At 36.9% G+C, this 15,885-nt stretch overlaps 1 protein-coding gene across 1 annotated transcript; it reads left to right on the top strand.

Moving 5' to 3' along the window:
- The first annotated feature begins 6,013 nt into the window (after positions 1–6,013).
- On the top strand, positions 6,014–14,538 carry LOC107032097 (protein FMP32, mitochondrial-like). The gene is made up of 7 exons (XM_015233675.2): positions 6,014–6,601; positions 7,578–7,709; positions 7,809–7,868; positions 13,691–13,767; positions 13,844–13,900; positions 13,995–14,061; positions 14,161–14,538. Exons 1-7 carry the CDS (start codon positions 6,347–6,349, stop codon positions 14,278–14,280), a joined length of 768 nt encoding a protein of 255 aa, XP_015089161.1. The 5' UTR covers positions 6,014–6,346; the 3' UTR covers positions 14,281–14,538.
- The last annotated feature ends 1,347 nt before the right edge of the window (positions 14,539–15,885 follow it).

Raw genomic sequence — 15,885 nt, 5'->3', positions numbered from 1 at the left:
TATTATTTTTTTAAAAATATGTATTTCTGGTGGAGATAAAAATCTTCTTGATTTTATACTCCTTTAAGTCTGCAATTATAATTTATTGCTTACTAAGATTGTATCAAATTTTATTTATCAGAAATGGCAAACAATGGTGTTACAGTGGTTGTTGCTGCACCAACCCGAACTGTTGTACCACAAGCAGAGAAACTGGGTAAATTCACAGGTGTGAATTTCAAAGGATGGCAGCAACGAGTATTTTTCTGACTTACCGCTCTTGGTCTGTAGAAATTTACAAGTGAAGATACTCCAAATCCTGCTGATGATATGCCAGACAGAGAAAAATTCATGATTATTGAAGCATGGAAACAGGCAGACTTCCTATGTAAAGGCTACATTTTGAGTGCTTTAGAGGATGACTTATATAATGTCTATAGTGCAATAACAACTTCAAAAGAGTTGTGGCATGCACTTGAGAAGAAATATAAGACAGAAGATGCATGCTTGAAAAAATTTGTGATCGCAGAGTTTTTAGACTATAAAATGGTAGATAGTAAAACTGTTGGATCACAAGTGCAGGAACTTCAACTTATTCTCCATGATCTAATTGCTGAAGATATGGTAGTAAATGAAGCTTTTCAAGTGGCTGCAATGATCGAGAAGTTGCCTCCTTCGTGAAACGATTTCAAGAATTATCTAAAGCACAAGCATAAAGAAATGAAGCTTGAAGATCTTGTGATTTGACTCAAGATTGAGGAAGATAACAAAAATGCCGAAAAGAAGTCGTGTAAGAGTTCAACAATCATTGGAGTTAATATTGTTAAAGAAACTCCTACCAAAGACAAAAAGAGAAAGAAGTCCAACGAGCAGAAGTCAAAATAGGCCAAGAAGAAATTCAAGGGCAACTGTTACAATTGTGGCAAGACTGGTCATAGGTCTTCTGATTGTCGGGCTCCAAGAAAGGACAAAAACAAATGCAAAGGCAAAAGTCAAGCAAGCATCGTGGAGAAGATGGAAGATGCAGATGACTTGTGTGCAATGATCTCGGAGTGTAACTTAGTTGGAAATTCCAAGGAGTGATTTCTCGACTCAGGTGCCACTAGATATATTTGCTCTGCGAAAGAAGTCTTTGTAACATACACTCCTGCTAAGTATAATGAAGATTTATTCATGGGAAACACAGCAACAACAAGGATTGCAGGAACTGTGAAAGTAGTGTTGAAAATGACATCCGGCAAGGTGTTGACTTTGAACAATGTTCTGCATGTCCCTACTATTAGGAAGAATTTAGTTTCTGCTGCACTACTCGTTAAAAACGGGTTTAAGTGTGTCCTAGTTAGTGATAAATTTGTAATAAGTAAGAATGAAATGTTCATAGGAAAGGGCTACCTCAATGAGGGTCTTTTCAAACTGAATGTAATGGTTGTTGACAGTATTAATAAAAATTTTGCTTCTGTTTACTTATTGGAATTAAATGATTTATGGTATGCCCGTTTAGGACATGTAAATTACGCCTGATTTTAAATGCGATAAATCGAAATGTGAAATTTGTGTGGAAAGTAAGTTTGTTAAACATCCTTACAAGTCTGTTGAAAGAAATTCTAAAACTTTAGACTTAATTCACACAGATATATGCGATATGAAGTCAACACCATTTCGTGGTGAAAAAAAGTATTTTATAACTTTTATTGATGACTACACTCGATTTTGTTATGTATATTTGCTTAATAGTAAGGATGAAGTAATTGATGCATTTAAGCAATACAAAAATGAAGTGGAGAACCAATTGAATCTAAAGATAAAAATGATTCGGAGTGATATGGGTGGAGAATATGAATCTCCTTTTGCAGAGATATGTTTGGAATATGGTATTATTCATCAAACTACTGCACCTCATACACCACAGTCAAATGGTTTGGCAGAACGGAAGAACAAAACATTAAAGGAAATGATGAATGTCTTAAGGATCAATTCTGGTTCACCGCGAAACCTTTGGGGGGAAGCCATCCTTACAGCTAATAAAATACTCAATAGAGTACCCCATCGAAAAACACAATCAATTCCATATGAGTTGTGGAAAGAAAGAAAATCCAACTTGAAATATTTCGAAGTGTGGAGGTGTTTAGCCAAGGTAGAGGTTCCTTTATCGAAGAGGGTTAAAATTAGACCCAAAACAGTAGATTGTGTCTTTATTGGGTATGCTGTGAACAGTAAAGCCTGTCGGTTTTTGGTTCACAAATTTGAGAATCCTGAGATTCATGTTAATACGATAATTGAATCAAATAATGCAGAATTTTTTGAAAATATTTATCCGTATAAAACTGAAAGTGAGTCAACAAGTGAAAGACCTAAACGACCACGAGAAGAATCAATGGAAAATATTCTAACTAGTGAGGAACCTAGGCGTAATACTCGGCAACGAAAATCTGCTTCTTTCGGACCAGATTTTATAGCACTATTGCTTGAAAATAAGCCTCAAACATTTAAAACAGCTATGTCTTCGTCAGAGTCAACTTATTGGAAAGAAGCAGTCAACAGTGAGATCGAATCAATTTTAAGCAATCACACTTGGAAATTGACTGATTTTCCTCCAGGAAATAAACCTTTAGGATCAAAGTGGATCTTTAAAAGGAAAATGACACCTGATAGGACTATTGAGAAATATAAGGCTAGACTGATAGTCAAAGGGTACAGACAAAAGGAAGGTGTGAACTACTTTGACACATACTCTCCAGTTTGACACATACTCTCTAGTAACAAGGATAACATCAGTTAGGATGTTAATAGCACTAGCAGCAGTGCATGATCTTAAAATCCACCATATGAATGTAAAGACAACCTTATTAAATGGAGAGTTGGAGGAAGAAATTTACATGGAACAACCTGAAGGTTTATAGTTCCCGGTAAAGAAAAGAAAGTATGCAAACTTGTGAAGTCACTTTATGGACTCAAGCAAGCACCAAACAATGGCATGCTAAATTTGACCAAACAATGTTGGCAAATAGATTCAAGATTAAGGAATGTGATAATTGTGTTTACATAAAAAATGTTATGAATCATGAAGTCATTGTTTGTTTGTATGTTGTTGACATGTTAGTAATGAGTAAGAAATTGACGATATAAATGCTACTAAGCGCATGTTGTCCAGCAAGTTCGATATGAAAGACTTAGGAGTGCTGATTTGATCTTAGGGGTCAGGATTATCAAAACTCCCAGGGACTAGCATTATCTCAATCTCATTATATTGAAAAAGTATTGAATAAGTTCAAGTACTTGAATTTCAATGTTGTCAAAACTCCAATTGAGTTAAGCTATACATTTAAAAAGAATGAAGTCAAAGTGACTCTCAATTGGAATATGCCAGAGTGTTGGGAAGTTTAATGTATATTGTGAATTGCACGCGACCAGATATAGCATGTGCTATTAGTAAACTGAGTCGGTACACTAGTAATCCGAATCAAACTCACTGGATGGCAATGAAACGTGTGTTTGGGTTATCTAAAATATATACAACATTATGCTTTGCATTATAATAAATATCCTGCTGTGATTGAAGGATATAGTGATGAAAATTGGATCACCGGGTCAAATAATGTAAAATCCACGAGTGGTTATGTGTTCATACTTGGTGAAGGAACATTCTCTTGGAAATTGTCCAAACAGACATGTTTTGCTTGCTCCACAATGAAATCTAAATTCATTGCTTTGGATAAGGTTTGTGAAGAAGCTGAATGACTCCGGAATTTTCTAGAGGATATTTCATTTTGGCCCAAACCTGTTGGACCAATTTGCATACATTACGATAGTCAAGCAGCAATAGGTAGGGCAGAGAGCGTTATGTACAACAAGAAGTCTCGTCATATAGGACGGAGACATAACACCGTAAGACAACTACTCTCTAGTGGAATTATCACAATTGACTGTTTTAAGTCAAGCGATAATGTGTCAGATCCACTAACGAAAGGCCTAGTGAGAGAGGCAGTTGAAAGATCATCTAAGGGAATGGGTTTACGACTTAGGACAAGTCAGCATGACGGTAACTCTATCTAGCAGACTGGAGATCGCAGGAGCTAGATTCAAGGAGAAAAACAAAGTTGTGGTTGATGGTTCGACATTGTCAATTAACTCAATCCATTTTCATGATAAAGACAATGTTCAGGAACAAGGTTAAGACTTTAAGTCTTGTTAATGAGGTAATAAAGCTTAAAGTTTTTAATGATTTGCTAAGTTTGGTATATTTGACCAAATAGTGTATCTACGAGATGACACAGTTAGAAATCACCTATGTGAGTGTGAAGTGGAAGCCGCTTCAAAGAAAATTTTATGTCAAAAGCCTATTCTCTATACACTCATGAAACCAGGAGGTGTTCATGACTGAAACGAACACAACCGTAAGAACCATAAACAGTAAAGGGTTAATTGTGTGACATATGGCTGTCTAGGTATACACCAAAGCTCGACGGTTCAAAGATATCACATCTACCGATTGACCGAGTATACCCAACATATGTTCACTACGAAAAGTACAAGGGGAAACCTACTTAGCCAGATGCAATTAATCCTTGCTTGTAATGTACACAATTGTTCGTGCATTCCTATGATAACCATTCCCCATCAATGTGGGGGATTGTTGGGTATGTAGCAAGAATTGATCGGAAATAGAGGGAAGGAGAGAAATTTGAAAAGTTAAGAACTTGAAGAGTTGGGAACTTGAAAAGTCCTCTTATGCTTTAATGAAAAGACATTTGTCCCTCATCAGTGATGGAAAAAAAAAAGAGAGTTTGAATACAGAAACACTCCTATTAATTGTTCAAAGGGTTGGAAAGAGGGACCCCGGTCGCGCCGTCGTCGTCGTTGCTCGCTCGTTTCGGCTATGGCTTCGGCTTCAGCTTTGGCAAATGATCGATCGAGAGATTATTTTTTTGGACAAAGTTTATTTTATTTATTTATTTAATTAATTAAATGGCCAAATATGTTTTCAATTAATTAGTTGATAACAGAAGTTATAATTAACCAAAATATTTTAACTTTTTAGTTGACTAACCCGACCCGACTCGGATCCGCGCGCGACCCGATTTATTTGAACTTTTCCGTTTTATTTAAATTTCCGCCATGACTATTCTGAAAGGTTGCAACTTTCAGGAATAGTCAGTACCATTTGAAAGGTTGCAAACTTTCATTAATGGTCGTGTGAATTCTGAAAGGGTTGCAACCTTTCAGAACATATTCTTCTTGCCTATAAATACCACTCATTATTCAGAATATTTCAAAATGAATTTTCTAATCTTCTTCTTCTTCTTCTGCAAACATTTTTCTTCATGTACTTTCGTGTTGTGGATTGATTTGCTGACAGTAGAGTTTTTGGTATCTACACTCTGCTGATTAAGATCATTTTACCCTGGGAGGTTATATTCCAAATCAAACCTCGGATACTAGAGGGGATAATTTTATTAAGGGGACACTGTGAGTTCAGTGGACTTGATCTTTTTTCGATTTAAAAGGTTATTTCAGATTCTGGTATGTTTTTACATATTTAAGTTTTTTGTGAATTAAATTTTTGTTCATCTCGCTTACTGGTTCTATAAATTTCAGTCACTTCGTGTTTTTGAACAATTTATTAGAATCAGTAATTTCTAATTTTGATAACACAAATTGGAAATAATAATTAAATATATACTAGTTAAATTATAGTAAGTTAATCTTGAATAAAAAATTTGGCCCATTTGCCAACCCAGAACCCCAACCCCGATCAAGTCTCAAGGGCCAATGGTCTATATGAATCATAATTATAAGCCCTAAATTTAAACGAGCTTAAATTTTTTTTTTATCCGAACACTACCCCAATAACAGATTAAGTTGAACTGTCCCATGAGCTAAGCTCTTTTTTACAACTCCAATATTCTCAGTCTTTTTTGGTTGGTTGAGTTCTCAAAGCCAATTTAAGCACATTATTATTGTGTAAAGGGAGAAAACAAATTAATAATTAAAAAAAGAATTGAAAGAAAAGGAAACCAAGTTGTCATTTCCCATTGGAAACCTAAATAGCATATCCTCATCTTGAGCGTAAAGACCAATACCAAATTACTCTACCAATAAAGTACACGATACATAATTCTCCTTAGACAAGCAACCCAACGATACAAATAAAAACCGTAAAAAGGGAAAATCCACATCGTCCGCCATTAACAATCAACTATACCCATCCTCTGTCTCCTTCAATCTCTTATTTTCGCCGCCATTTCTGAAAGTTTGACCTTTCATACTTCGTTCAAAATCTCGTTGAAATCGATGCAGATTTGTCTAGTTTTTTGTTGAAAAAATTCAAAAGGTTTTTCTTCTTCTTCTTGTAGATTTTGAGAAATTAATGGCTGTTGCGAGACGTGTGGTTCAGTTAGGGGCTACTTGTGGGATTGGACTGTCTAAATCTCAAGGGATTAATGCATCTAAAGTTTCTGCTGCTTTGTTGATTGATAGATCACAAATCAACGCTGGTTCAGTTAATTTTTACAGTTCTGAGCCATATAAATCGTCTGCTGCTAACAAGTTTGATTATAGGCAAATCTCACAGCTTGCTAAACCTAATGGCAAGCGTGCGTTTCTTGTCGATACATTAGCTCTGGTAATTATTTTTTCTTCACCTCCTCTTTGTTGATTTATAATGAGTGAAATGTTCCCAACTAATTTAGAAATGAACACAACTGAGTATTTATTTACGAGCTCTGGTAATTATTAGTATTTCTTCATTGTCCTTGTTTTTGTAGTGGAATGAAATGATCCCAACCAATTATGGATAAATCTTGTTGAGTATTTATATTGATAATCTGTTGTGTTGGTATCTGTGGAATCAGAAAGGAGATGGAGGAAAGCTTTGTTTCCCTTATCTTTTTAAGTTTAGGAGGAATGCAAGTGGGTGAGTTTTATTTTTGGTCTCTAGTTAGTTGTCTTTGGCTTCAAAAATAAGGGTGAAACCAAACTGCTTTGGTCTTGGGGAAATAACCTAAAGTCAGTGAGAAGAAGTTGTTTTCATTTCAAAAACCTATTTTGTTTTTGTTTAATTATATAAACTCATAACTTACTTCCATGTCGGACTCAACATAGCATTGGTACCTAGGCCTACTGAATTATTGCAGATCGAAGGGCTATGTGATGCTCCTCAAACCTAATAAAGCAATTAAGTCTTGGTATGATAGACTTAAGGGCTGTGGACTTTTTTTATAAGTGGGATTGGGGGATTTCAGGGTGACTTGTTCAAAAAATCAACTCATTTTCAATTGACTAAGTTTCAGCCTTTTCTTTCCAAAAGAGGAATGCTTCATCTTTCCGCCAAAGATGACTTGAATTTGGATCTTGATCTGTTTGATGTTGTTCTTTTAATCATAATTAAAGTAGTTCTTTATCAGTCCATAAACTAATACCTTCAAAATAAAGCAAAAAAACAAATAGTGAAGCCACTAAACTTGTGGTTCTTTTTGAGTTTGTCTATTTGCTTCTATCCATTTCGTCGTAAACTAGGATACTTTCCAAGGCTAGAGTCTCTCCTGATTTGTTATTACTCATATGAACTATAGATATTTATAGATGTTGTTTGCTGACAGGTTAGGAGATTAGAAGCACGAGGTGTACCATCAGAACAGGCAGAAGCAATAACATCTGCTATCACTGAAGTTTTGAATGACAGTTTGGAAAATGTAGCTCATTCTTTTGTTTCACGAGCTGAAATGCAGAAAGTAAGACTTCACTCAAGATCTTATGCTGTAAACAATGTGCCCTTTTCCACTTTGCTAAATAATTGTTTTGTGCATTTTTGTGCATTTTTGCCTATGTAGTCTGAGATGATTCAAGAAGCCAACCTCTCCAAATTCAAGTCTGAAGTACAAAGTTCTCAGGTACAAAATTGTCATGAAGCTCTGTTAGTTGTGCATATCGGTATTCTAAAATGTCTTCAGCTGTGCGTCTAGTTATTCTCTGTCTTGTGCTAGGGGAGGGGTTATGTATTTCTTCTGCTTGTAGAATATTAGCTTGCCTTTAGTCACATCTGTAATGGATGATTTTCTCTGCCTAGATAGACGAGTAAGCTAGCTTTGTACACTGTTGTATGTTGTCTCGGAACATATTCAAGTTGTTGTTCGCAGTTATTTTTTCTACATAATGAAAAAAAAGCATATTCAAGCTGTTCTTAAGACCTTTATTGCCTGCCTAGCCATCTTCTGGTGCTTTGACTTTTATTAATGAGTTATAAATGGAGGCGTGATAATGCATACCAGTGATATTTTTCTTCAATGATGTTAACTGTGAGGTAGATAACTTCAGTAGGAAAGCTTTAGTTTGTTGTGAGTTGTGAAAGAATATGAAACTGTTGTTGAAAGAGCATCCTAGAGATCGATTGGATTTTCCAGATTCATGACAATTAATTATCAAAACACACACAAAAAAAAACTACGCATCTGAATGGAATCAATTTTTTCATCTAAAAGGAAAGAAACAGAATACATAATTGAGGTCAGCACATGTTGCAAAATACGTGGCATAGAGGCGAAGAGGATTAGCTATGTATGTATATTGTCATAATATGACCAATGTTATCAAAAGCGAAAAGTGAAAAAACTCTAAGGTCCTTCGGGGTTCTAAATGCAAATAAAGTGTGAACTTTAATGAAAAAGAGGCGCAAATGGAGAAAACCCACAAAATATGTATGTGTAGTCCAAGCTTTATAATCATAAGCATGAGTAACAAATATATGAAAAAGGAAATTGAAAAAAAATAATGATTAAGTGAAATATCAGTTGTTTTAGTGTCACATGTTAAGGATTGCACTCATTGGCAAGAAAAAGTATGCCTTGGAACCTTGATAATAACATTGAAGCACCCATAAAGTGAGGTGAAGTGCTCAACATGTTTTATGCCTCGCTTTAGGGCTTTAGCATGCCTTTGACAACACTGCATATAACAAGTATAGTGGTTTATTCTTCTACCTCCCACATCAGGATGTAAGGGGAGATTCTATGTTATGGTACTGAGTTTGATCCGCCTTGGCTTCTAAAGTAAATTCACGTAATTGGTTTTACTCTAGTCTTGCACATCTCTTCCTAGCTTCTTGCTCCTTTGATTTATGGATTAGGTATTACTAGTATAGTTGCTGTGAAATTAGGTCTTAGGCCTAACTCATACCTCAAAAGCTAGCTCAAAGGGAGGAGGATTGCCCAAGCCTTATAAGGAGTCCACCCATCTCATTAACTACCGATGTGGGACTTTTGTCATTCTTTAACACCCCACCTCACGCCCGGGTGAGACGGGTCTGCTCTGATACCATGTGAAATTAGGTCTTAGGCCTAACTCATACCCCAAAAGCTAGCTCAAAGGGGGGAGGATTGCCCAAGCCTTATAAGGAGTCCCCCCATCTCATTAACTACCGATGTGGGACTTTTGTCATTCTTTAACCCCCCACCTCACGCCCGGGTGAGACGGGTCTGCTCTGATACCATGTGAAATTAGGTCTTAGGCCTAACTCATACCTCAAAAGCTAGCTCAAAAGGAGGAGGATTGCCCAAGCCTTATAAGGAGTCCCCCCATCTCATTAACTACCGATGTGGGACTTTTGTCATTCTTTAACCCCCCACCTCACGCCCGGGTGAGACGGGTCTGCTCTGATACCATGTGAAATTAGGTCTTAGGCCTAACTCATACCTCAAAAGCTAGCTCAAAAGGAGGAGGATTGCCCAAGCCTTATAAGGAGTCCCCCCATCTCATTAACTACCGATGTGGGACTTTTGTCATTCTTTAACCCCCCACCTCACGCCCGGGTGAGACGGGTCTGCTCTGATACCATGTGAAATTAGGTCTTAGGCCTAACTCATACCTCAAAAGCTAGCTCAAAAGGAGGAGGATTGCCCAAGCCTTATAAGGAGTCCCCCCATCTCATTAACTACCGATGTGGGACTTTTGTCATTCTTTAACCCCCCACCTCACGCCCGGGTGAGACGGGTCTGCTCTGATACCATGTGAAATTAGGTCTTAGGCCTAACTCATACCTCAAAAGCTAGCTCAAAAGGAGGAGGATTGCCCAAGCCTTATAAGGAGTCCCCCCATCTCATTAACTACCGATGTGGGACTTTTGTCATTCTTTAACCCCCCACCTCACGCCCGGGTGAGACGGGTCTGCTCTGATACCATGTGAAATTAGGTCTTAGGCCTAACTCATACCTCAAAAGCTAGCTCAAAAGGAGGAGGATTGCCCAAGCCTTATAAGGAGTCCCCCCATCTCATTAACTACCGATGTGGGACTTTTGTCATTCTTTAACCCCCCACCTCACGCCCGGGTGAGACGGGTCTGCTCTGATACCATGTGAAATTAGGTCTTAGGCCTAACTCATACCTCAAAAGCTAGCTCAAAAGGAGGAGGATTGCCCAAGCCTTATAAGGAGTCCCCCCATCTCATTAACTACCGATGTGGGACTTTTGTCATTCTTTAACCCCCCACCTCACGCCCGGGTGAGACGGGTCTGCTCTGATACCATGTGAAATTAGGTCTTAGGCCTAACTCATACCTCAAAAGCTAGCTCAAAAGGAGGAGGATTGCCCAAGCCTTATAAGGAGTCCCCCCATCTCATTAACTACCGATGTGGGACTTTTGTCATTCTTTAACCCCCCACCTCACGCCCGGGTGAGACGGGTCTGCTCTGATACCATGTGAAATTAGGTCTTAGGCCTAACTCATACCTCAAAAGCTAGCTCAAAAGGAGGAGGATTGCCCAAGCCTTATAAGGAGTCCCCCCATCTCATTAACTACCGATGTGGGACTTTTGTCATTCTTTAACCCCCCACCTCACGCCCGGGTGAGACGGGTCTGCTCTGATACCATGTGAAATTAGGTCTTAGGCCTAACTCATACCTCAAAAGCTAGCTCAAAAGGAGGAGGATTGCCCAAGCCTTATAAGGAGTCCCCCCATCTCATTAACTACCGATGTGGGACTTTTGTCATTCTTTAACCCCCCACCTCACGCCCGGGTGAGACGGGTCTGCTCTGATACCATGTGAAATTAGGTCTTAGGCCTAACTCATACCTCAAAAGCTAGCTCAAAAGGAGGAGGATTGCCCAAGCCTTATAAGGAGTCCCCCCATCTCATTAACTACCGATGTGGGACTTTTGTCATTCTTTAACCCCCCACCTCACGCCCGGGTGAGACGGGTCTGCTCTGATACCATGTGAAATTAGGTCTTAGGCCTAACTCATACCCCAAAAGCTAGCTCAAAGGGAGAAGGATTGCCCAAGCCTTATAAGGAGTCCACCCATCTCATTAACCACCAACGTGGGACTTTTGTCATTCTATAACAGTTGCGGCTTGGCTGGATTATGGTTCTCTTATCATTTCTTGCAGAAACTATAATTTCATTTGCCCACCTAAATAAGGCAGCTCATTGAGCCAATGATCCAAATAAAAAGAACATTTCTGTTAACTTACATGCTGACCTGTGCATTTCTTGGTCACCATTATTAGGCCATAATAATTCAAATCAACTGATGCTGAAATTATTAAAGCTTAGTGAAATAGTATGATTTTTTCTTGAATATTTCAAATGCTCTTCTGGTTAGAGTGAATGAGGGTTTCTTCCAAATTTACATATATAGGCTGAAATATTACAATTTCAAAAGGGAATTGAATTGAGCCATCATCACCATGTGTTGGATAGCAATTATTCATTACAGTATGCACCAAATTCCTGTTAGGAATAAGCTTGTGGTAGAAGTTCATTGAAAATGGACGCATTTCTCATTTTCACAAGCTAGGCGTGGATCATACAAATGTTTGTTTCTTCCATAAGTAAACTCCTATAAGGAGTAAGAGACTGTTATTAAATAATAATTCTTTCAAGTCTGTTTTTTGATCATTTAGGGAAGAAGATTTAGTGTGTAACACTCCATAACATCCTACAATTTTGCCACTGTTTGCTTAAAAAGAGCATAAGCTCTATCATCAGAAATCATTCCTTCATTCAATGGAGGAGGTTATTCCTGTTTATTCAAGATACAACGATGGGTGCTTGGAAATGGAGACACCAAATCAGTGATACCTTATTGCAGATGAAGAGCATTTTATTTGGTTATACTGCCGTTTAAGTAGAACTGTAATACAGACTCATTTCTCTCAACAGACGATGGTGGATGGGTCCAGTAACATGGATGTGGAGAAGCTGATCTCCTTCAGTAACGATGTTGTTCAGTTCTTGGAAGATGATAAAGATGTCAGCTTCTTGAAACAGTGTGTCTAGAGCAATCTAATGCCCTTCAATCACAGTGCCACTCTAAGTACCACACCCTTCAGAGTTCTAGCAGAGAACAACAGAAGCACAATCTGAAGCTGCTGCAGATGCTGAAATAGATAAGTTGCAGAAAGAGTTAGAACAGGATATCTAGAGAGAAGAACTTAGAGTTATAACTGTTGAGATCAATGATTTAGATTGTCAAAGAGCCTCTATCAAGGAGCAAAGGCAATTACTCAAGAAACTTGAGCAAGATCGGTTTCGAGCAGAAATAAAGCTATCATTGTATGCCCCTGTTACAAGTATCATCCTGGACTAAAATGATCAATCAAAAATATCAGGACATACTGTGGAGAGAGATGAGAAGGTAGTTGAAAATTTTGAGTTTGATCCATCAAAGCTGACTGCCTTTGGCACTTGTAACAGCATCTGGAAGATGATTAATTTGTAAGAACTATTCATTGCTCAGGGAGGAGGCATAGTTATCATTTGGATTTTGGAGTACCTCATCACTTGGCTGATCAGATTTAATCTAATCATATGTCTCATATGTTCAACAACTAAAACAAAAGATGACCTGTAATATAGATCAACAATGATTATTCTTTACTTTAGGACATGATATGATCGTATCCTGGTTGTATAAAGAAGCAATGACTAACAGAAAGATAGATGAAGTCAACTTGTCAAATCAAATTAACAAGTCAGGTAAGCTGGATCTTTCTAGTAATTAGTACTATATTAACCGCACCCAAGGGTGTGGCCTAGTAGCCAATGAAGTGGTTGAGACCCATGAAGTCTCAGGTCCAAGTCCCAACGGAGAAAAAACACTGGGTGATTCTTTCCATCTGTCCTAGCTTTGGTGGATAGAGTTACCGGTACCTGTTGTTGCTGGTCGGAGGTGATAAGTATCCCGAGCAATTAGTCGAGGTATGTGAAAGCTAAGCCCGGACATCACGGTCATCAAAAAATTAAAAAAAATTACCATATCAACCAAGTATGAAAATTAAAACTAGTTGGTTGTGAAGGGAGCTTTGGCTCAGCCTCTGATAGCTGCATATACTTTAGGAAGGAGTTGCAGCCTCAATGTTTTGATAAAGGGTTACAGCCTAAAAAGCTAGTTGGCCACCCCGGTTAAGGATGACGTAAGTATTTAGAATTTTGATTTGTGGTCAGTGAGTCAAATTGATTGCCTGATTTGTGACAGCTTTTTCAAAGATATCACAGCTTTTTAAATTTGAATTTGTTCTTGCCTGGATCTAACCCTTCCCGAATTTCTCTTAGCATTGAGTGCTCAAGGAGGAAAATTTACTTCAAACTCAGTGTGTTGGACCGATGGATTATTGCATTATGGTTGTGCTAATATATGTTTTTGTTCAACCCCTGAATGAGCATTGGTTTGAGTTTGACGTATGGAATTCGTACCGATTAAATTTTTTTGTTGTTGCAGGAACATCATTTTTCTCTGCTGCAACGTGAACTTGAAAAGCTTCGGAATGACATTGAAAAAATGCGCAGTGAACTAAGGTACAATTGACTTGTCGATAAAATTATTCTACTTTTGAGTGCCAGTTTCATTAACCAATATTATTTGTTCATGCAGGTATGAGGTTGACAAGCTTACTGCCGGCCAACGGTTGGATTTAAATCTTGAAAGAGGGTAAGGCTTGAAGAGTTTTAGATATTAGTGAATAATTAGGTTGTTCATTTTTCAACTCCCTGATGATTGATTGCGGTCATTCTTAATTGTGTAGACGCATTCGCGATGAGCTTGCCAATCAAAATGCAGAAACTACAAATCTTACAAATAAGCTTGATCGGGTAAGTGTTGACTCTTCTATATTTTGAGCGTGAATGTTCTTTTAACTCAATGCATCTTTTGAATATCTTTTCTTTTTCTCTTGCTTGATCCATGTACAGGAAATTCATGCATTAAGGGCGCAAATTGAAGCTGCAAAATATGAAGTGATTAAATACTGTATAGGTACTCTCGTCTCTATATCGGCTGTTGGTCTTGCAGTGCTACGGTTATATACCTAAGACATTTCAGAAGACATTTGTTGCTGAATTTTTAAATGAGCACGAGTGCCCAGATGTTGACAGTATTCTTTTGAGAAAAGCTTGAATAGGTATCAACCACATTGTCAAACCGCTGTAATATTCACAAATTGGTAGATAGGTTAACAATTGTATTTTCATTTTCTTTCAAGCTTTTGTTCATTTGTTTAGATTTATGTAGCTCACCACATATTCAATGTTTGCTATGGCAATATTTCAAAATTTGGGATGTTGATTTAATCTTTTGCTGCCTTCGTTTTCAACATGCTATCCCCTCTGCAATAATTTGGTACGCTTGTATTTTTTTTTTTTTAAGTACAAGCAAGTCAGTGTAAAAGAGCAATTAATTGTTGGTAGATTCTTGAAAAGTCGACCCCAAATCGACACAATTAGACCTTGATTATCTAACAATTCTCTCTAGAAGGAAGTGTGAAGATTGGAGTATATGATAAAGTTCAATGTCTTCATGACTATAATACCATATTCTTCAAGAGGATGATTGAACTTGAAAGCAGGAGTATGTAATGGTTAGAGTTTGGTGCAACTTTAATGGTACCACAAAAAGAGAAATAGAAGTGCTATTTCCAAATATGACAGAATCAGTTCTTCATGAGTCGATGAGAAATTTAAACAAAGTTCAATGAGAACAAATGATGGAGAAAAATGAAAAGAATTTCATAACTAACCACAAGAATGATGTTGGTTTTGAAAATCATACTAGTTGAAGATGAAATCTTGTTTCCATATTCAACATTATATATAATTATACAAAATTATAGCGAGTGTATAATTGTTATTTATTCAATACTTTTCTCTGTATATATTGTTTATACATTTTAAATACAAAGTCATACATCATTCTACATATATTAATTGACTTTCCTTGTTGATCTCTGTGCCAAACCACGAAGTTGCAACAATTTTTTTAAATTTTTCTCTGATTTTTTTACCATTTGGAACTTGGACAAGATTTTTTTTTTTTAAAAAAAAAAAAAGATTTTCAAGTTGTATTCTTTATGGATTTTTAAAAATATTATATTATAGCTCGAATAAGAATGTATGCAAACATGGAGGAGAAAAATGGAAGATCATCCAACTTTGCACTTGAATATTTCAAATAGAATAACAGGAAATGCTCTTTTTTCCGAACCTAGGCCTAATGTTTTTGGTCTACAGATTTGCAAAGTTAAAATTGGTCATTTTATTGCAATTTGTGTATGAGTTGTACTTATATGAGTTCTCCCTAAACAAATATAGTAGGACCTTCCCATTTTCATATTATGTGTGACAAATAATTAAACCGGATATGTTTTTTTTGTGTAATAAGTAAATAATTAGACGTTAAATCTATGGTATTTCTAAAACAAAAAAATAAAAATGAAAATGATGAATAAAACAGTTCAATAACATGAAATTTTAGAACACATTCTTTTGGTAATATTTTCAGTACTTGATTACTACAAACAAAATGTTTCTATATTCAAAATGATAAAATCACTTCTCTTCTGAATGGAACAACAACAGCTGAACAACATCATGATTATACATACAAGTCTTTTTATCCTCTCAGAATTGATTCAAATTTCA

This window comes from Solanum pennellii, chromosome 10 (genome assembly GCF_001406875.1).
Source record: "Solanum pennellii chromosome 10, SPENNV200".
Classification (NCBI taxonomy): Eukaryota; Viridiplantae; Streptophyta; class Magnoliopsida; order Solanales; family Solanaceae; genus Solanum; species Solanum pennellii.
This window is presented reverse-complemented; position numbering and strand designations above follow the sequence as displayed.